General features: G+C 37.3%; 1 protein-coding gene across 1 annotated transcript in view; it reads left to right on the forward strand.

The window, feature by feature from the left end:
- prkcaa (protein kinase C, alpha, a) overlaps positions 1-21326 on the forward strand; it is a 179610-nt gene extending 158284 nt beyond the window's left edge. The window contains exons 14-17 of the mRNA XM_084426094.1: positions 2461-2541; positions 8164-8271; positions 12628-12768; positions 20533-21326. Of these exons, the coding sequence (XP_084282220.1) occupies positions 2461-2541; positions 8164-8271; positions 12628-12768; positions 20533-20697 (495 nt within the window). The 3' untranslated portion in view covers positions 20698-21326. The remainder of the gene's footprint in view (positions 1-2460; positions 2542-8163; positions 8272-12627; positions 12769-20532) is intronic.
- The last annotated feature ends 2195 nt before the right edge of the window (positions 21327-23521 follow it).

Raw genomic sequence — 23521 nt, forward strand, 5'->3', positions numbered from 1 at the left:
TCAAAATAAGCTAATTACAATTTGGCCTGTTTCTCAAAAATATTATGGTAACACTTTACAATAAGGTCTCATTTGTTAACATTAGTTAAAGGGCACCTATTATGCCCCTTTTCACAAGATGTAAAATAAGTCTCTGATGTCCCTGAGTGTTTGTGTAACAATTGGATTGGATTTATGGATTGACTTACATAGTATATATTTTTTCCTACTATGGAAGTCAGTGAGACCAGAAACTGTCTGGTTACTGATATTCTTCTAAATATCAGAAACTCGGCTGAATGGATTCGAAAACGGTAAAACTCAACTGTTTAACTGTGGGGGAGTTGTAAAATGAGCCTATTTCCAAAAAAAGTGGAGTATCCCTTTAACTAATATAGTTAACTAATATAATAAATGGATCCTTACAGTTTAGTTCAAGAGGAAGGAATGTTTGGAGCTTAAATCCATTCTCTGACCTGAGCCTCTCTACTAAATCTGTTTACTTTTATCACTCACATGGGAACATAAAGGGCCATATCAGACACCCAGTGCAATGCAGCGCCAGACAAGTGTTTTTTGCAAGTGTTTTTTGCTAGTTTCAGCCCGACACAGTTATCATTTTCACGTCCTGCGCCATGTTGTTTAAATACAGGGTGGGCCATTTATATGGATACACCGTAATAACATGGGAATGGTTGGTGATATTAAAGTCCTGTTTGTGGCACATTAGTATATGTGAGGGGGCAAACTCCTCAAGATGGGTGGTGACCATGGTGGCCACTAATGTGCCACAAACAGGACTTTAATATCACCAACCATTCCCATGTTATTACGGTGTATCCATATAAATGGCCCACCCTGTAGTTTAATGCATTTGCGCCCATGGGCGTGCTGGTCTGAAAACGAGGTGTGTTCAGGCGCTTTGTTGGCACGATGCTATTTTGAGGCAACTCATATAGACTGCGCCATTGACCAACAAAAACATGGTCTAAAGTCATTGGTGCAGTTTTTTTTTATTTTATTTTTTTTAAATGCGCGTACACTTTTCTTATTACACACACAGGGCAGCAGCAGCACACAAACATGCCAAATATTTAAAATAAAAGAATTACAATGTAAAAGATTATTGTACATAAAGATATGGTGGAATCTGGCTTGTCCTGTAGATGGTCTGCTTGCATGCTTTAACTTCGTGCACGAGCAGATCTGTTTGCTTTCTGGAGAAGCGATTAGTTTTTCCGCTTGCAAATTCCGCCATGTAAATAGCAAATCCGCCATGGCGCGAGCGCTACTGGCTTTTAAAGGGAATGGGAGATGAGACTCTGATTGGTTTATTGCACGTTACGCCCAAAACACACTTATTACTCATTAAGAGAATAGGGACAACCCTTTTAGACCATGCGCCGGGCACGCCGACCATTTTTCCCATCATTAAACTAGCAAAAGTGGATTCGGACACGGACACACCCTAAGTGCACTTGCGCCGTGCGCTTTAGACCATGCACTTAGATCGTTAAAATAGGGCCCAAAGTGTTAAAACAAAGAAATTACTAAGAAATTATGTTTCCATCTATTATTCTGTCACTTGCTTCATGAGTTTGGTTAATATTGAGCTGAGAGATGATATTAGTAGATGTTTCTTTGTTTTCACCCCAGTGATTATTTATTGTGAATTTGATATTTTCTCAGTACAACAGTTACAGTTACAGTTACAGTTAGCTTGTGTTATTATGGGATGTGTGGTTCTCTGTATTTTGAAACATAAGATTCAACATCTAAAGCCACAAACAAAACCTTGAGCGGCTACAGCTATGATCTAGAACTGTCACATAGTATTAGTGTGATGCCACATACAAACACACATGCACTGAATGTGCTGTGAACTACATCAGCCAAGAAAGCTGACTGCAAGTTAAGCTGAGATGTGAGAAAAGGTGTGTGTTTTCATTATTGATGATAATTTACTCATACTCATGCTCTCTCATACCTGCACACACCCAAGTTTAATTGCAGTTTTGCTTGGTTTATTAAATAGAAGAACATGTTAGGTTTTGTTTAGTGGAGATGGTCCCCTTTCATGCTTAAAGAATTGTACCCCTTAAAAAATATCTTATATCAAGAATTAGTGCCGTGTTTTGAAACATTATGGTGATATGCCATGGTGATATAATTTAACAAATACAAAATAAAATCTTTCTACAAGAATGTCTTATCGTATAGTTTTGCTGATCTGGTGAATTATATTTGTTTTGGGGGTGTTTAAATATTTTGACTGGATCACAAGGCAAAGAATACAATTTATTTTTGATAAATTGTGGAGAAGTGGACATGTGCTTCCAGATTCTGGGTAGCGGAAGATGGGAAAAGTGATGTTCTGAAACAGTAGTGTGATATTTTACATTTAACACAATATGTTGATAGTATGCTGATCTTTAATATTAATCTGTAGTTGTTTTTTTTTTTTATGCTGTCTGTTTTCAGATAATAGCGTATCAGCCATATGGCCGTTCTGTGGACTGGTGGGCTTATGGAGTCCTGCTGTACGAGATGCTGGCGGGACAAGTGAGTTCACAAGTGTATAACCATCAAATTCTACATCAACAACTGTTACTAATAACTGTCTTATAATAAATTTAAAAAAAAATTGCTCTGTTGTAGTATACTCTATGGAAGTTTAGATACTGTTCGGATACAACCAGAATGTTTGGATGGTTTTAAACAGCATATAACTGAAATAATTTAAATGTGCTACAACTCTGTTTTAAGGCATATATATAATATTGACACCACTACTGTAATCAGAGAATCCATATCATAAACAAAGATAACTCATCATGATACAGTATATGTGACCCTGGACCACAAAACCAGTCACATGGGTCACAATTTAGAAATTTAGATTTATACATCATATGAAAGCTGAATAAATAAGTTGTCCATTGATGTACAGTATGGTTTGTTAGGATAGGACAATATTTGGCTGAAATACAACTATTTGAACATCTGGAATCTGAGGGTGCCAAAAAATCGAAACATTGAGAAAATCACCTTTAAAGTTGTCCATTTATGTTTGTGATTGTGCTGCATTCACTCACAAAAATGTTTGATATATTTACGGTAGGAAATGTACAAAATAGCTTCATGGAACATGATCTTTACTTAATATCCTAATGATTTTTGGCATAAAAGAAAAATATTTATTTCGATAATTCGATAATTTTGACCCATACAATGTATTTTTGGCTATTGCCACAAATTTACCCTTGCGACTTGTGACTGGTTTTGTGGTCCAGGGTCACATATATCAAAGGTTCTTTATTTTATTGTTCACTATTATTAGTGCAGGTGTCCAATATAAAGTTCCCTATCTGTCAGTCACTTCGACGTGGTGCCAAATGCTGACACTAGGGGTCGCACCCTAAACACCTCTGATATTTCAGAAAAGGCCAATGAAAATTGGCAAGTGAAATTCGCATGCACCACTTCCCTGTACATACAGGTATTAAAGGAGCAGGCGTGCATCACTCATTCAGATTTGTTGATCGGAGCTGAGTGGATGTCACTATAGACGCTGGGTAGGTTACAATGTTGCGAATATACTTGTTATTCGGCACACAGTGGTTTTCTGACATGTACATCATAGCTCAGCAGTGCCGTTTTCTATAGGGACCCCTAGTGTCAGCATTCGACACCACGTCTCGTTCACTCCATCAGGGAACGGAAGTTACAACAGTTACTGAGACGGTATCTTTTATGTGTAATTTTTATATAATTTTTTAGGTGGTGTCTATTGAGCATGTTTTTTCTCTTCTATTCCCAATGCTTTGATTTGGCCTCATTGTTTCTGTTAAAGGTGCAGTAAGCGATTTCTGGTAAACGCTGTTGATATTTGAAATCATCAAAACAAACACGCAAAAGACTGCATGTCATAGTTCTGTCAGGACCACTATCGTCAAATACGACTGACAGTTAGCATACAGTTAGGATTAGTGGTATGGTTCTGTTCTGGGCAAGAACTCCCTGCGCATCCATGCAGCCTAGCATGGATAAGAGCAGTGAGAGCAGCAATAACCCTCCCTTAGGGTAAACAGAACAGAACCAACATGAATGTATTGCAGATATCATAAATTCAAGACTTTTAAGTACAACATATTTCAAGGATTTATTTTGATTAAAAGGGCAATATGAATGCCAAATACTGACTGCACGAGAGGAGAAGCTGGGGATGGAGGAGGGTAATTAGCTCCTGAGAAACGCGATAGCTGTTGATAATACTGAAGGAGCTTATACAGTATATGTATTAGGGGTGTAACGATTCATCAACTACATCGATGTATCGATTTATATTCCTATGATCCAACTACATCGATCTGTGCTCGGCAAGTTGGCCTTCCGGACGACATATATCGATCTAACATTGTTTTAAAAGGTAATGAATCGATTATATCGATACTAGGAAATAACGCATTGGATTTAAGCACGTCAGACTTTATATGGATGGTTTTTCTTAGCACTTTTAATGATAAAGGCGTTAAACGTTACTCGATTCAGTCTGCCTATCTGTGACGTCGTCGCCATGCGTGACGCGCCAGCAGCAGCGCAAAGACAACAAGCAGCGCAAAGTCTCTCACCTCAGAAAAACGGACTTTCCTGTCCTCTCCTGTAGGCCTATCGCTTCACTATATATAAAGCACAAAATAAACTACAAGCATGCAATGTCATTACGTTTTGGAAAAAACAAAACGTGTTGTCCAGATTCAGTATCTGCCAGGGTTCTCAAGTCTCACGCATTGGCCGTGAGACACACGCAATTCAACCAGTTCACACGCTCACACGCCACACCGTGTATTTCTCACGCTGAAAAGGCAATGCCAACCAAGTTGTCCTGCAAGCTTTATATATAACGTTGTATACGAGGCGCAGGCACACAAAGTGAAGTTTCCTGCCGCCAGCACGTATCTCGGCCAGATTGCGTTCGTTACATAGATGCGCGAACCATAGGCGCGAACACACGGAAGTTGACGGAAAATTCTCGGCCGCCGTACGTTCGTTACTAAGTAACCAACAACATCACGCGAACACACGTCTTGATGGAGAAGGTAAGTTGGAATTAAGAAAGCTCGTCTAACATTTTTAGGCCAGAACATTAAATATATAAATGTTATCAAGGCGTCAAAATGTGCAACAAACACTTACAACACAAAACACATTTCATAAGCTGGAGTGTGTACTCTTGTGTACACACACACACACACACACACATGTAGTGTTTTAATTTTTTATGGGGACTTTCCATAAACATAATGATTTTTATACTGTACAAACTGTATATTCTATTCCCTTACACTAACCCTACCCCTAAACCTACCCATCACAGAAAACTTACTGCAATTTCACATTTTCAAAAAAACATAACTTTTTTGATTTATAAGCCGTTTTCCTCATGGGGACCAAAAAATGTCCCCACACGAACAAGGATTTCGGATATTGTCATCCTTGTGGGGACATTTTGTCCCCATAATGTAAGGTTTACCAGGCCACACTTACACACACACACACACACACACACACACACACACACACACACACACACACCTTAATACTATGTCATTTGTTCACAATGTCCCACCACACAATAAAATCATTATACCATTACGACTAGATACATTCAAAATGCAAAAAGATTTGTTTTTCCAAACTGTTTGGAGCAATTTGTTATATTTTTGTATATTTGTAATTTTGAAATATAACATTAAAGAGTATATTTGATGTGATTAATTGCTCTGTCATTTATCAGATTTACCAATTGTTATAATTTCAATTTGTGCTGGTTAATTATGAACAATGGGTAAAATTGGGGGGCGGGGACGGACGGCGGGGGCGGGGCTCCATTAGGGCTCCTCCCCTAACCGCATGTGATCTCACTACAAGCTTTTGATAAAACTTGAGAACCCTGATCTGCGGTCAGATGATGTTGTCAGGCTATATGTCCGTGTCATTATTCTATCATTATTTTCATAACTTGTAACGAAATAAAGTCTCTCACCTCAGAAAAACGAAATTTCATGTCCTGTCATCGTTATACTGTGCTCGTAGCGTGCACTCTTTAATTGCACGCGCAAATGCACCGGCGCGCGCTGTATCACTTCACTAAAGCGCAAAAGAAATGCGAGCATGCAACATCGTAAATTAGTAAATTAAGAAATAAAAGTAAAATACCAATAAATTACGTTATTGGTACGTCATGTGTGTTGCTATTTATCAGGAGCAGTTTCCATGTTTCTTTACCAGTTCTTCTAAGTATTGTGTATCACCATGGTAGCCTAATTGTTGTTGTTTCCATAACAAAATGCCACTTACTGGTTATTTTGTATATTTTTATATGACTGTGGTGGCTCATACCAAGATTGTATTAACAAAAACTAGTTTGGGACTGCTATTTAATAGCTTAACCTTGCAGTGCCTACTGTTTATCAGTATTTGTCATATTCTTACAAATTTTTTTTTTTGTATGTTAAGTAAAGGGGGACAGAACTTGTGTGTCAACAATTTTTGTGTGAACAAATGTATTATAATAGGCCTATATAATTCCTAAAAAGGTGGGTCGCGGCTTGATGACCATGGGGAAATGTGGGTCCCATGGCCAAACTATTCAAAACATCATTCAATGTTGTGATAATCGTAATTAATAATCACAATTTCAATTTCAAGGGAATAATCGACAATTATGATTTTTGTCATAATCGTGCAGTCCTACTTTATTCAAATAAAATGTGAATGCATTTGACATTAATTGTTGTTTACTTGTTTGTTTATATCCATAATTAATTGATATCTGATTCCCTTACAAGAATTTTTGGCTAAAAAGTCACTGAATCGATTTCAAGTCACTGAATCGTTTCGGATCGTATCGTTCTAAATGAACCAATATCGTCCTTGAATCGTATCGACAACCACGAATCGCGATACGAATCGAATCGTTCTTAAAACGATTCGTTACACCCCTAATATGTATACAGTGATAGGCATCGGTTTCCTGTAGGTAGACGTGGATCAGCTGAGAGTCAGCTGATGCGAGCTTGACTAACGTGACCTGCCAGAACTGACGCTAAGCTTAATTTCTGTCAGGACCACTATCGTCAAATACGATTGACAATTAGCATACAGTTAGGATTGGCGGTATGGTTCTGCTCTGGGTAAAAACTCCCTGTGCATCCATGCAGCCTAGCATGGATAAGATGACAGCGAAATTATTCAACACAAACTGACAGCGAAATTATTCTTTTTTTGCTGATAGAATGGTTAATACATCCTGATGTTAGTGGCATATGTTGAGCACCATAGAACCTTTAATGGGGGAAGCATCACCCCTAGCGGCAGCAAAATCTGTTACAACAAGCATGTTGTATAATCGCGGAACTATTGCTAAAACTAGTGTTTGGCAGGGTTTAACTAGTGTTAATTTTTGTGAAACACAGCAAAACCAACGTTACTCACGTATCGAGAAGAAATAAAGCAACCTCGGCCTTCCCACTTCTTAAGGTCTCTCCAGCGCTGGAAAGCTTCTTTGATATTAACGTGGGTGCTACCTTTTGCCTGATCGTAACCCTTCTTTTTAAAGTTATGTTCACCTGGCATTTTCCTCTTTTGCATTTTTCTCTGCCATCTCTCTTTCTATAGTTGTTCTGCTAATGTCTGTCTTATGCACTGAGCTCTCTCTACTCTCCCTTCATGAGTGTATACACCTCTTACTGCTGATTGGCTACAAGTGTGTTTTGGTGCTTGGTCTGATCCGCCTTTAATAATGTAATAATAAAAAAGCACTCTGGTGGTACAAATTGTCAATAATGTATCGGGTGATGATATCATGGTACTTTAGTATATATATCAAGGTACGCTTTCTTTCCTATATTCATATGCCATGCATTTAAATGGTACTATAAGGTCCTTCAAATAATACTATGGTATTACCACCTTGTTCAAACATAATGATTTTATCTTGTTTTTCCCATTATATGTGACGCCAGTATACTTTTTTTGTAAGGGTCAGCTTAAGGTAAATTCTATAATGCCACATTTGAAGAGTGCAACAATTTAAGAACCCATATTTAATATTAAAATATATATATATGTAATATTAATTTAAATTTTATGTTGATTTTTCTTTTTTTTTCTTCTTCTAAGCCTCCATTTGATGGTGAGGATGAAGATGAACTTTTCCAGTCCATTATGGAGCACAACGTCTCTTACCCTAAAGCCATGTCCAAAGAAGCAGTTTCCATCTGCAAAGGGGTGAGTTCTGCCACATAAAGAAAAAATGTTCCAGGTTCTAAAGCCCAACTGAACTTCAGCATGACTACTCTTCCTGGCTCCATATTTTCTCTCTTTCTAATGAGGTTCCTGATATGTGCTATAGATTTATTCTTTTATGGTAAATAAATGCATTCAAGGTCGAAAGGATGTAATCAGAAAGTCAAAATCCAACAATACATCATTTTTCTGTTTTGATGTCTCTGTCTTGCATCTTTGTCTCTGAAACAGTTCTAGAGTTCTTGACTTAAAGGGCACCTATTATGCTACTTTTTACAAGATGTAAAATAAGTCTCTGATGCCTGTGTATGTGAAGTCTTAGCTCAAAATACCCCACAGATATTTTTTATAGCATGTTAAAATTGCCAGGGGTGAGCAAAAATGAGCCGTGTCCCTTTAAATGCAAATGAGCTGCTGCTCCCAGACCCCTTTCAAGAAGAAGGCAGAGCTTCAAGCGCTCACGCTCCAGTGGCAACAAAACAGGACAATCTTACACAATAAAATGTCAGAAACTGTACTAGCAGTGTTCAGTTCAAACCGGAGTCGGACAATGCCTACAGAGTAGGGGTGTGAACCGACACTGGTCTCACGGTTCGGTTCGATTACGATTATCATGTCATCGATTCAGTTCAATTCGATATCACGATACATCGCGATGCACCGCATCCTTGCTTTTAAATTTTACTTCAAAAGTGATGTGTGCGCGCGTCTGTGCGTGTGCTCGCCTGTTCGGGAAGTCGCAGTGACAGAAACAGTGACATTCCAGACAGTTTAAGTTTCAAGGGAGTAAAGCTTGTTTATGCCATTAAGAAAAGGAAAATCTGTCAAATAAATTTTGTTTTAAAGAGATGTTCATTTAAAAGCAGCGCTCATTAATCAGTGTATTATGTTACCATTAAAGATGCGGGCATCAACCGTCGCCGAATCCACTGTTGAAGGTGACGATCATCCATTTATAATCACGCGTAACACAGAATAATTGTAATTTGATCATTGGGTGCGGATACTTAAATCAGAGAAAGTTATTGGGGCGGGTGGATGATTTATTTTTGGCTGCGGATTCGGCGTTGGAGCTCATCTGCTTACTCTAAAGCAGTCAGACTCTGCCAGGCGTTAAGAGCTCGGGGTGAAAACGGTTTATCAAGTTAGTGGTATTACCTCCTGCATATTCTATTTGTGCGTGACATGAGCGCACACAGCGCATGTCTTCTGCAGGTCGTGCTTACCAGGTTGTTCATAAAAGCCGAAATGTGCCCAGATGTAGGCTTTTAAAGTAGTTGGAGCATTTTAAATTTTCTCGCACTTGCGTCTCGCCTCCCTCTGCCATTGAATGCTACCGCAACAAAGCACGTACGCGACAAATGACGTCAGAAAAGCGTCAGTACATTATAATCGGTTATGGTCTATTACTGAACCGATACCGAATCGTCCTCGTCTGCATCGCGATGCACGTAAAAACGATTAATTTTTACACCCCTACTACAGAGCCAGAGAATATATGCTGCATGGAGATAGAACAGGTATAGTTAAGTTTAATTACGCTTAAGTTTAACAACTTATGTTGTCACCTTGCTTTTATCCACTACAAGCCTGTTGTAGCAGACCCCGTCCGGATGATGGACAAAACTTGACTAATCAGTTTTATGAAATTTATTGTAAGTCACACAAAAGATGAAGTGTCCATTTTCACTCCAGAAAATCACTGTGAGAGCTGAATAAATCACAGTACAAGAGGTGCGCATTAAAGTCTTATCCATAAACTCTCTCTCTCCCTTGTATGACTCATCAACATACACAGCGAATTACACAAAACCACTCGTTACAACTAACAGTAAACAAATATATACAGACTTAATGCCTTTCCGGGGGTGCTTAATAAACTGGTAAACTTTATATCCGTAAAACAACTTCTGTGAACTGTAATAAAGTGTGCGCTTTCCTTTTCATTACTGCCGTGACCAGTATCGATCTGGAGACTGTAAGCTGGATCACGAACAGTTGGTACTAATCCATCCTTGAGTAACAACTTTTTAGCAAAGCCTGTGTTTTGTTTTGTCCCTTTGTATTGACCCTCGTTCACAAAGCAGTCTGGAGTGAAATGATTTGCGCAGGCATAAACGAATTTAGGTATATTTTGTGGCATGTTACCTTCAAAACTATGATGACTCTTATGTTCACTCTTACATCCAACAACAGAACATCGCAATTGCTTACGAGACATTGTCATTACAGCTGCTCGAGCACGGAGAAAATGGCAGATAGTGTACAACTTGCTGAGGGCGGAAACTATGGTAATGCAGAACTGTCAGTCAGTGGCCAACACATTTATGTCCAAACACAGTATAAAAGTGGATTTTGCATAATAGGTGCCCTTTAAGAGTTACAGACTTTGAATCCCCAGAATTATGGATATATTTGGCTGAGGCCAGAAAGCAGGTTTAGAAGTCAAGTCACATTTATTTATATAGCACTTTTTACAATACAGATTTTTTCAAAGCAGCTTTACAGAGATAACAGAAAAATAATGCAGAAAAGTTTGTTTCCAGAAGAAAATATGCTTTATAGCTTCCTGCCATGACGTCACCCGCCTACACGCCATTGGACTGATTTCACAAGTGCTTCACGACGCAATCACGCAGAATGTTCTCACAGCGTCATTACGACGCAACGTCTCGTTCCCTCTTCAGGGAGGCGTTTTTCACATATCGGATTTTTCAGTATACTTCAATGTACTTTAATACCATGATGCTTTTTTCATTAGAACATCCTGTTAGGTAGAGAAAGAGTTGATGGTGAAAGCAGGACCCAACACAGCTGATGATCTGCATCATCACACACTGTCACACTTTTATCATCTGTTTTCATTTCTGTGTATTATGAAGTGTGTGTGTGTGTGTGTGTGTGTGTGTGTGTGTGTGTGTGTGTTATAAGCTGCGCAACTTACTAATAGATACATAGTGGCTGTCAGAAGCTGACCTAGAAATGCCTATTTATAGAGGGATCGTGATTTAGAAACTTGCCTGAAATTTATGTTTCTGGCAAATTTAAGTCATTTATAATAATAATAATAATAAATCATGAAAACTTTTATTTTTGTTAGCAAGCTGTTAAAATGTGTGCCTTTTAGAACCAAATAGCTGCTGGACTTGCCAAAGTTTGTGAAGTCCATTGCATCGGTCTATTATTGAGGAAAGTTGCTTTTATAAGTAATGCATTACAATATTATGTTACTGTCACACTCTCACACCACATGGACTCTTGTTTGCAGTCACTACCGTTTTTCCTTAGTTAGTTTGTTGTCATGGACTCTCATTAGTTTCAGTTGTGCACTAATCAATCATCTCATTATCCTCTCACTATTTAAGTTCAGTTCAGTTCTGTTTGTGTGTCTGTTTGTGTGTTTAACCTGTGTGGATTATTAAAGGGTAACTCTCGCCAAAATGTAACCTAGGGTCTTTTTGTTAATCTACCTAAAAGCATAATTAGAATGGAAACGCCACTTTTAAGTTTGACTGTATTTTTGTTTTCGGTCCATTTGCCTTCTGAATGGGAGTGCTTGGGGCACTATTTTTATCTATTTTTAAAACACTAAGAAGGCTCGACACAACATGAAACTTTTGCTCGAAGTATCACCAGGGGCTCTTCACATGAACTTAAGCATTGAGAACATTGTTTGTGTACACAGAGTTTACTAAAAAGAAAGGTTTGGAACAACTCACTGTAGCTGTGTCCGCCGGCATTTTGACAGTCAAAAATAGTCGATCTCTGAATGTGAATGAACTGACTCTGAATTTTAGTATTGCTTCTTATATGAGCATCCTTTTTCAAATACAAGGTCAATATTGATTTTCACTAACGACAAAACAACAAATTATCTGTGAATTTATATGGAACTAAATATGGAGCTTTCCATCTTTACTCTCCTCCCTGTTACGTTGCATTCGGAGATCAACTATAATTTATTGACAAACAAGCTCAGCTTTTCTGCATATTTACATGTATACATACATACAATTTACATGTATTAATTTTATTATTTATTATTATTTAAATAATATGTAACAAGGACAATAGACAGTTAATGGGTTAATAAAACTACCAAGATTACTTAACCATTAACCAATTGCTAGAATACAAGATGTTCAATAAACACATTTGACTAATCTTTAACCAACTTTGTATGTAGTGTGATGTGTTATATTTTGCCTTTTCCCTCTGATTTTCATATTATAGTTATTTATTTATTTATTTATTGTTTGATCATTTTTATAATTATGTCACTTTGAGGCTTTTCCTGATTAGACAGTAATGATTATATTTTATTGTCTTGTGTTGCAGCTGATGTCAAAACACCCTTCAAAGCGCCTGGGCTGCAGCCAAGAGGGAGAGAGAGATATTAGGGAACATGCTTTCTTCCGTCGGATTGACTGGGAACGCCTGGAAAACAGAGAAGTACAGCCTCCATTCAAACCTAAAGTGGTAAGACAATCTATGCAAGTCTATACATTTTCGACTTATTATGTATTTATTATAGGGATGTCCCGATACCACTTTTTCACTTCCGATACGATACCGATGCCGCAGCTTTGGCTATTTGCCGATACCGATATCAATCCGATATTTTTATTTTATTCTTGAACTAATACTACTAATAATAAAATATATGGAAGCACTTTGCTCAATTAGCCACATAAAAACATCTCACTCAAATGGAGAACAAATACTTCTCCAGTATATAGTCCACAACAACAGATGATAATGAAAGACTGCCACCCTTTATTCAAAAGACCTTGAGATATGTTTGGTAATTGTACCTGAATGAGTTTAAAATTAATTTGCTATATTTCAGATCAATATATTTGTTTCCTTAAAATTTTAATTAACTTTAACTTTATTCTCATCTGAATTATAAATAATTTATTTCTGTATAAAATAATACTACTTTTAAAAACACATTTGATTTTCTTTTTTATTCAATGTAGAATGTGTAAACACTTTTTGCAGTTTTAATGATGTCCTGTATGAAAATGACGGAGTATGTTTTTATGTTTCCACTGTTCGATCGCGCCCGTGCCTCTCTCTCTCTGACACACACACACACACACACATTCCAGCAATGCAATCTTGACATCGCAGCCTGTTCATTTTGCTGCGTTCACACCAAACGTGAATAGAGCGTCAAATTCGCGTCTAGTTCGATGCTTGAACAGTTTGAATCCATTCGCGCGTCCAAGTATAATGATAAAGCGAGCGTTTGAAGCGATACAGACGCGCGTTCCCGCATATGTCTATGCGCGTATCTAACAGTATCACATTAATTAATGTGCATGCGAGTTTTATTTATTTTTATGCCGTGTATTCTCCGTGTAAATCCATGCACCGAATGTACGTTCATTACGAATACATGTACCGTTCCACCCCTAATAGGTATCGATCATAGGTATCAGATAATTATTTTTCTCCCCTCCGATATCCGATCTAGTGTTTTGGGCCAGTATCGGCACGATACCGATGCCGTGGATCGGATCGGGACATCCCTAATTTATTAATGCTATTCTGATTGATATACTGAAAAAAAATTAAGAAAGCTCGTACTGAGTTTCAACTATTTATGATGATTAAGATTAAGATACAGATACAGTTATTTAGTGTTGCAGGGATTGAACAGGGTTGTTATTACAAAGTTTACTCTCATTGTTTTTCTGGTGTTATTCTATTTTATTACCTCACCATGATTGAGCAAGCCAAGTTTTCTATCACTGAAAAGACACTGTGTAAATAAGTGGTCCTGCATGCAAATGTTGGCCTATTCATCCATCTTGACTGACTAAAAGTTTCAGAAATAATGATCCTTTTTTACTGTGGTTTAAATGGTATGGTATTTTTCATAAGTATATCAAGTTAAAACCTAGTATATGGCCCCTGAACGAAGGTATCATATACAGTAAAAAAATTATTTAGCCAAATTGATCCAATTGTGATCTTAGTGACAAACTATAGTATACAACACGTAAGGCTTTATATGTAAATGGAAGTATTTTATGATGGATTTGGAGCTAACTATTGTACCAATGGTTCAACTTCTTTAGTAAGACTGCAAGACATCCAGCCAGTAATGCATTACAATATAATCTAAATCTAAATTAAATACTTTTTCTGCATCAGGGAAAGACAGCATGTCTCATAACTTTTAAACAATCGTAAATTAGAAGAATGCTGCTCTAGAAACTGTTCTAGAAACATTGTAAAAATAAAAAATTAGGTTTTAAAAGAAAAGTTTCTCCTTAACTGTACATCCAGGTGACACGGTTTCAGGTGTTACAGGATGGCATTGTCGGTTCCTGTATATTTAAAAAAAAAAATTAACTGTATATTTCATCAAGTAAAAGAAAGCTAAGAACTACCAGAATTGGCTTTTACTTTAAAATGTACTGATAACCACCATAATAATATAGGCAGTAAAATAAGTAAGTCACACAATGAATCAGAGTTCATTGTGTTCATTGATCTCATTGTGTAAAGATGTTGCACAGGGTCATACACAAAAACAAAACATAAAACAATACAATATGTAAGGAGTAATTGACGACGTTCTAATTGTTCTAATAATTCAACGGCCCGGAGTCAATTATCCTGCTTATACTACGGTTACCTCACTTTGAAGCATTGTTCAGATGATATATTTCAAGATGTTTCTCGAGTTTTTGTCATTAAAACGCTCTTGTGTGTTGGACTAATTTCTTACTCATCTAATCCCAAGCCTCCGTTGCCAATTCAAAAACATAATTTTAGATCTAGTAACGGAGGTTTGAGCCACTGATAGCAGACTAATGCAGTTATTAAAGAAAGAAAGAGAGAGAGAGAGAGAGAGAGAGAGAGAGAGAGTAATGTGACAGAAAAGAATGTGCGTCAATATTATTTTATTTATTTATTTATTAATTCATTTGTTTGAATTATTTAGTTATTCTTTTTTTTTCTATTATTGACAGTAGGCTAGCCTAATAAATGAAGCACAAAGCCCTTTTAACAAGTAGGCCAAACAATATTTATTTATTTGTTATATTATCTGCAATAATAAGGAAAACCCGTGCAGCAGGACTATCAATTTATTTAAATATTCAGTTTAATTTTCTATTGATTATAGATATGACTATATACTTTATTTAATCAAATTAAACTGCACATTTCCGTTGATTGTGAAGTTAGACATCAAAATGGCAGATCAAGCACATGGGGCTGCATGTTTTTTTCTTGTTATGAATTGTATCCAATTTTCCGTTATTACAGTTAACTATGCGAAGTGATATGGAACTGTAATGCGGTCAAGACCTGCCTGGAACTACTTTAGCCGTGCGTTTCCCTGAAAATAATTGCACACCTTAGAACGTTTGTCAACCAGTCAGATTCAAGCATTCAACAGCCCCGTAGTATAAACATTAAATAATACAAAACATCCTCATGGACAAAAATAAGAACAAAATTATTAACTGTTTTTCCCTTTAAATTATACAATAATTCATAGTTTTAATTTGCAAAAATCATAAATTGACAGTATTTTTCCGTAAAATAACAGTCCAGAACTATTTTCACCATATATGGTAAAGGTAACTTTACTAAAAAAGGTAACAGGTTTTTACTGTTGCATTTATTCTGTAAAAATTCTGAACAAGAAAAGTATTGATTGATCTGCAATCTATTAAAACTCATATAGTCACATATATATATATATACTCATACATATATATACTCATATCAACACTGGTAGCACAAAGAACAATGATAACCACTCTGACACTGATGTGTAATTTCTATGCCCTTTTTGTTCTGATCATTCTAGTTCCCTTTCGAGGGAACTCGCACTGCGTCTTTGGGGGATGCTCGTATCTTGAGTTGCCGATGCAACGTGTAGATTACGAGACCGGTTAAATAAATGAATGAATATTATCTTCATTCAGACTGTGTTTCACTTGTCTGGTGTTTATGGCTGCATTTAATTCTGAGGAATTAAAAAGGTGAAATAATCATCTGACTAAGCTGGGAGCAGATCATGCATGGGCAGTTCTCAAGGGGGCTGCCTGCACACACTATGAGCCGAGCTCCTAGTTTAAGCAGAAGCGAATGAGTGGTTGCCTCTCGAGCCCCCCCTGAGAAAACCTGGGGGTCGAAGCAACACTCTTGCCCGACGCTTTCCAAAGAGAAAACAGATCTGAGGACTGTTATTTTCTCAAAGGCGGCTTCGGGTAAGAGGTCCTGACGCTATGCGCAGACCTCTGAGGGTGCCCCCTCGGGAGCGCCAAGTTCTCGCTCTTCCATGGAGCCCTCAGGAAATCGATGTTTGTATCCCACCGTCAAGTGTGCTTCGGGAAACATCGGTGTCCGCCCCAAAGGCTTACGGCCAGGCAGTGTTCGTGTCCGCATACCGAATTTTTTTTCGATTATTCCCTGCCGGAGAAACAAGACGAAAATAGCTGCCCTTCAATATTTATGTTCAGAGGTCTTCTCAAGAAAGTCGGACCAGTTGCTGGTGTGTTTCGGGTCACCCAAGAAGGGGCTCCCCGCCTCCAAACAGACCATCAGCAACTGGATAGTTCAGGCTATTTCAGGTTTGCGGTCTGCCTTCACCTTTGGCCGTAAGGGCTCACTCAACCAGAGGCATGGCGTCCACTAGAGCCCTCCTCTCAGGGGCCCCTATCCAGGAAGTTTGTGATGCTGCTGGATGGGCCACCCCTTATACATTTACAAGGTTTTATAGTCTGGACGACTGTACGACTGTAACCCTTGCTTCCTGTGAAGGGAACGAGACACGGCGTCCCTTTGCCAGGCCTCCCTTTGCCTGGGAGCGACTTGCTTCATCGCAGAAGCTAACTCTGTTGTGTACCCTTTGTAGCTTCTGTGTATGCCGTCACATGCTACGTCACGACGCAGCACCAATCAGGATTGGATTAGTTTTGTTCATACTTCAGACGTGTTAGGCTTAGGGCGTTCCCCAAAGTGTAGTTTCCGACGCAGTGTCTTCTCAGGGAACAAGGGTTACAGTTGTAACTCGAGACGTTTTTCACTGTTATTTGGTGAAACGTATCATGAATTGCTTTTCTGAGACAGTGACTGTGAGAATATTTTTCCAAGATACTAAAAGGATAGCGATAGAGCCATTTGTCATATTAAATAGCTTTAAATTAAACTGTCCATTGTACAGTTGTGCGTATGTGTCTGGGGAATGAGAGAGAGAGAGAGAAAGAGAGAGAGGGATGAGCTGCAAAAGCAGTCTGCAAACATATATGACTTCTAAAGTGGGTCACATTGTAGTTGTTACCCCTACACAAGCACACATTCTCACCCATACATATATCATTGAATAGGGCATTCTGTCACATCCCAGGGGACAAAACAGAAAAGAAGAGAGGGGTTAGTTTGTCTTGAGGGTGTGTGTGTGTGTGTGTGTGTGTGTGTGTGTGTGTGTGTGTGTGTGTGTGTGTGTGTGTGTGTGTGTGTGTGTGTGTGTGTGTGTGTGTGTGTGTGTGTGTGTGTGTGTGTGTGTGTGTGTGTGTGTGTGTGTGTGTGTGTGTGTGTTTCGCAATGTCCTGTTTTTTTTTTTTCTTATGTTTTATGTGTGAGTATGTTATAAACATCACCCTTCACTTTTAATATTATTTTGTTTGTTTGTTTATTTTCTAAAGTTGCCTAACATGCCCTCAGGACATCCTGAAGCTGAACTGCAGCTACTTCCTATGGCCAAAAGTAGGCCAGAGAACAGACCCCATGTCCCTTTCACACTAATGGTGGGGGTTAAACAGGCTAAATTCACCACAGCTACCATTTCAAACATTTAGCCAATCATTAGTTCCACTGCTGACGTAGGGAGTGTCCTACATGGACCTCTGTGTCGAAAAACTGGTCTCTGTATTTGTGTGATTATGACAGTTGCAGCTTTAAATGACTGGATGTTTACATTGTTTATCCTTTGCCTATGTTTGTTGGTGTGTTTAAGAGCTTGTAAGAACACGATCAAATTCCTCCTCAGTTTTTCATAATTCATAACCAATGGTAAAATCTGCCTCATAAGAGAGCATGACACAGGAATTTATGTCTGACTATCTTTCAGTGCTTGAGTCACCATTAATCTCTCCTTTCAAATATGTCATACAATGAGAAGGGGGAGGGGTGTCTTCTATTTTAAGACACATCTTGAGCTGCATGTCTTATAGAATCTGACAGCTTTACAAAAGGAAACTCTTTTCTTTCTTTCCTTTACATACATAGGCACGATAAAGGAATAGTTCACCCAAAAATGACAATTCTGTCAACATTTCACTCTCATGTCATTCCAAACCCATCAACCATTGGCTAATCTTCAAAACACAATTTAAGAGAGGCTTTTATTCACATATAAACACATACATAGAGAGCATCAAATATGATAAACAGAAACTTGTGCAGGCATCACATGCTAGAACAAACTTCACTGGTTCTAATGCATCACACGCACACACGTGCTCTAATGTATGTGTGTCGATCATTGTTTAGATGTAAATAAAAGGCTAAATTAAACTGTTCATCATATAAAGCGATCATATCTGGTCTCAAGATTTAACCACTAGATTCATATTGATTTCTTATTACCTTTTTGGATCATCTAATTTGAGGTTTTCTGGGGCCTCATTTATAAAATGTGCTTATGCATGGATTTTAACTTGGAGTGTGCGTACACTAAAATCCACTCCAACGCTCATATTTATAAAATCGGTCTTTGCACCATGTCAGGTTTTAAGCAGGTGTACACACTTTTCCTTGTGGCAGAGAGTCAGAGTACTGCAGGTATTTGGATGTTGACGGGTGCTCTTTTATATGTTAATGACATTAATTAGGGGGCGTTTACATGGCGGAGATCTGAAACAATCCTGCTGCGCACAATTTCAAGATCATTTGCGATGTATAGGTTTCACATCTGGAAGAAAGTCGTACGCACACCTCTTTTTGCGTACATATGATTCGTGAACGAACGCATGCACACAAAAAAAAACCTGCGTACAACTCTCTTAAGAAATTATCATAAAATCGAATGTAGGTGTAGGAATGTAAGTGGAGAGACAGAAACCTCCTAGGTTTCATTAAAAATTTATTAATTTGTTTTTCAAAGATTAACCAAAGTCTTATGGGTTTGGAATGACATGAGGGTGAGCAAATGTACAGAATTAACATTTTTGAGTGAACAATTTTAATGCAACAAATTTCTACACATATATTTTTTAATAGTTCATTGTAATACATTATTGCGTTAAATTGACAGCCTTCATTTAAACATTAAGTGACATCATACAAGAAAATGTTGGCTGTTGATCTTGTATTAAAACAATTTGTGAAAGCTTTAACATGAATAGGCTGAAAAGTGCACACCCTATAACCCACACATGTACGTATATATAATTTATGTGGAACCTTGAATCATTGATTCGTCATAATAATAGGATTATTATAAATGTTCCTTGGTACCTTTTCATACACATTGTATGGAGGTTAAAGAAGTCTACTAAATTAATATACCTCCTACTTAGAGTAGTTTAGTTAATTTGTCAAGATGCTCTGAGGTACAAAAGTATTCATGAGCCTATCATGGAAAATAGAAAATGAGAACTATGAGCCTATTGTGATTACAATGTTGTTTTGTCACACATAAGATTCTAACAAATAAATACATTAAGTTTCACATTACATTTTATGTTTTACACTACTTTTAATGAATTAAAGCAGAGTTTTCATGTCAGAAGCTACTGTCAGGTGTCAGTGTGTCTGGCTTCCACAGCTGTGCAAACTAGTAGAGCCAATTGCATAATCCAGATGAAGAGGAACTAGGGCATATAATCTGAAATCTGAGGAGTGTTAATCTGTGCATTGGACATGAAGTAATTGGGAACAGAAGTATGAATAGGCATCAAAATCCCATATTTTCTACAAAGAATGTAAACACTTAAAACACTTTTCCTACAAACTAATCACTTAAAATCCCTTACATTTAGAATTCAAACTGAAGATAAAACAGTTACAACTATTAACCATGTTTGTTATCTGCCATACAACATCTATTTTACAAACGTATGACTTTGCCATTTGTGTCAAATTATATACATCTTCTGAGACTGTGATTAAAACTACATGGCTTTAGTATTACAATAAACCTTGTCAAAAAAAAAAAAATTCTTTTCTGTAATCTTTTTCTCACTTGCTACCTCTTTTTTTGTTTTATAGTGTGGAAAGGGGGCAGAGAACTTTGACAAGTTCTTCACTCGCACACAGCCACAACTGACCCCTCCTGACGAGCTGGTTATCGCCAACATCGACCAGGCAGAATTCGATGGATTTTCCTTTGTCAACCCTCAATTCATCCATCCCTCCATCATTCACAGTGAATAAAACGGGAAAAAGAGGGAATGAATGTGAATCTACCAACTACCCCAAAACTCTGCCCTTACCTTTTACCCTTTTATCTGTACTGTAACTAACGTTAAACCAAAACCACAATTATCTCAAAGGACGTCCTGTCTTTTTATGTTAAAAAATCTAGCAAATCATTTTCCTATGTTTTGCATTATTTCAATTTAGGCCAGTCGAGGAGTTTACCTTAATGATTAAAAATAGTTTAAGAGATTAAAAAAAAAAAAGACTGAGTAACACTTAAACTCTGTTTAGGAAGGGCTGTTTACATCACAAACTGACTATCTGGCTTTGTGCAGATCAGTTTTTAAAAGTCTAGGAGGCCATCTTATCTCAAACCACTGGTGGCTGACAGAATGATTTCACCACATCTGCCCCAAGTCTCATAACAGATTCAGAGTTGTGTGCTTCCTAAAACAGTCTTCCCATTCAGGTTTTCTAAAGGTAATCGCCAAAGCCGATGGGGTTACTGACTTCCCCTTAGCACTATACCAATTTATCTTAATCTATTTACAGAAGTACTTCTGGTGTCAGTTTCAGTACTCTCTTTTTGGAGTCTTCAGTGTTTTCTCATTGGAAGTGTCATTAAATGTTTAAATCAAATATTGAACATTTCTCAGTCTTATATTTGCACATATTTCAGGTATGAAAACAGTTTAACAACTTTTTGTTTGTTTTATGGTAAAAAGCGTGCCAAGAATTGCCACAATCCACAAGCCAACAGAGCTTTAGATGCGTGAAATAATTATGAAAAATTTCAGGTTTTAGGATATATTTTTTTTAATAATTAATATATATGTCAGTTCATATAAAATGGCTTTCTTTCACAGTAAACAGAGATACATTTTACCCATATAAAATATCAGATTAAAAAGGTATAACTTTGTTAACCCTTAAACTCACCAAGTGTTTTAAAATATCCTCTTTTTGCCATATTAGAAAATATCCTAGGAACATGAGAAAAACCTGTGTGTGTGTGCGTGCGTGCATGTGTGTGTGCGTGTGTGTGTGGTGTTTATTTTGTTTCAGTAATGTGCGATATTGAGAAAGACTAATAAATCACATACAAGTAATTGATTTGTAAATGTTCATTTCTGCTGTACCTGCAGAATTACCTTTACACCATTGTTTAGATTTAACACAACTTGTTGTAAAATGTAACATCATTATGACACTTTTCTCCTCCTGCTGCTTCAACTTTTTGCTAATACTTAATACAGGCTATTTAAACAATATAAGAACCTTTTTATACCAACTAAATGTGACTTCATTACATTACAAAGGTATGTCATTAGTGCAAATTTACAACTGAGGGAAACGAATGAAAGTGAATTTGCTTTAACATAAAACAGAAGTACAATTATCAGCTGGTTTACATGTTTTAGTAACTTTCATAGTCCACTTTTGTGATCATTGTCCCTTTTAAATGTGTAATTTTGTATTAACCATGTCATCACACAGTCAGCTGATATAATGCTAATATTCAGGTAGATATTTGTGTAATTGTTATCATTGATGTGTACTGCTCTAAACATTGTAAAATGACATGGAAATGACCTTGTACTTTGCATAATGAAATTATTTACAAATGTGGTTTCCCCATTTGATTTTCCAGCTACATTTTGGGTACTCCATACCTTATTGGATTCCATGGTTTTAAAGTGTTAGCTGATTGGCTGCTGTCATCTTACTATGGTCTGCTAACTTGTCTATGCTTGCATGTTTGGGTACGGAAAGGATCCACTTGAAAATAATCGTGTGCATCGTGTTTTGCTATCAATGGAAGATTAAATTTGAGATTATAAGAGTATTACAGCATGTAGAATGAACCAGGCATGCATATAAAATATTTTTTTCACATAGTTAATATTGTAAACTCTGAACATCATTTTAAATATTTTAATGTCTTCATATTGTAGTTTTGTGATGTAGTTTGTCCTGCTTCCCATCTTTTGCTTTTGTAAATGTCAGAATTAGATAAATTACTCAGATGGGAAAATCAGCTTGGTTAGATTTTAAATCACATGGTGTCATGTTTGTTCTAGCACTAATATACTTGTCAGGTTGAAGGTTTTTTTTTTTTTTTGCCACTTAACCGCAAATACATGGAAATTTGGCACCATGGCTATAGTTTAGATCAGCTCACTTTTGTCTTCCCTTTTATTTCTGTGGATTTAATAAGATGTTGATCTTGCTCTAGAAACCCTTCAGCGCTAAATTATCTTTCTTCAACTCTTATGCAAACTCCCAGCTTTCTTTCTTTTCTTGTGTCACTCCAAAAACCTGTTTTGCGTCAGTGCCATGCTGAACCCAGCAAGAGCAGTATTGCACTAACTGCGTAGCCACTATTCAATCCAGTATTTTGTGCACTAGTCTCATGTAGCTGTACTGTTAACTGAATGCTGTTACTGCTCCTGAGATGGCAGTACTGCATCTCTTGCTCTGTTTATCTGCCAATCAATCATGTGCACTACCTTGGCTGTTGTAAAGAAAGTTTCAAAGCCATTCTTTTAAAAACAGGTTTAACGTGGCATGCTTTGAGTTTCCTCTACTGTAGATGATTCATCTGCCTTACCTACTCCTCACTATTCCTGTGCTGCTGAATAAATCATTGAATACATGAACAAATGAATGAACGAACTGCTAATATTATTGCTTGTTTCTTTGCCTCGGGTGTTTAGCTTCCCCTTGAAGGCATAATTCACCCAAAAATAAAAATTGTCTCAATATTTACTGACCCTTCTGATATTCAAAATCTGCATGACTTTCTTTCTTCTGCGAAGAAGATATTTGAAGATTGTTT

Source organism: Rutilus rutilus (genome assembly GCF_951802725.1).
Source record: "Rutilus rutilus genome assembly, chromosome: 12".
Taxonomy (NCBI): Eukaryota; Metazoa; Chordata; class Actinopteri; order Cypriniformes; family Leuciscidae; genus Rutilus; species Rutilus rutilus.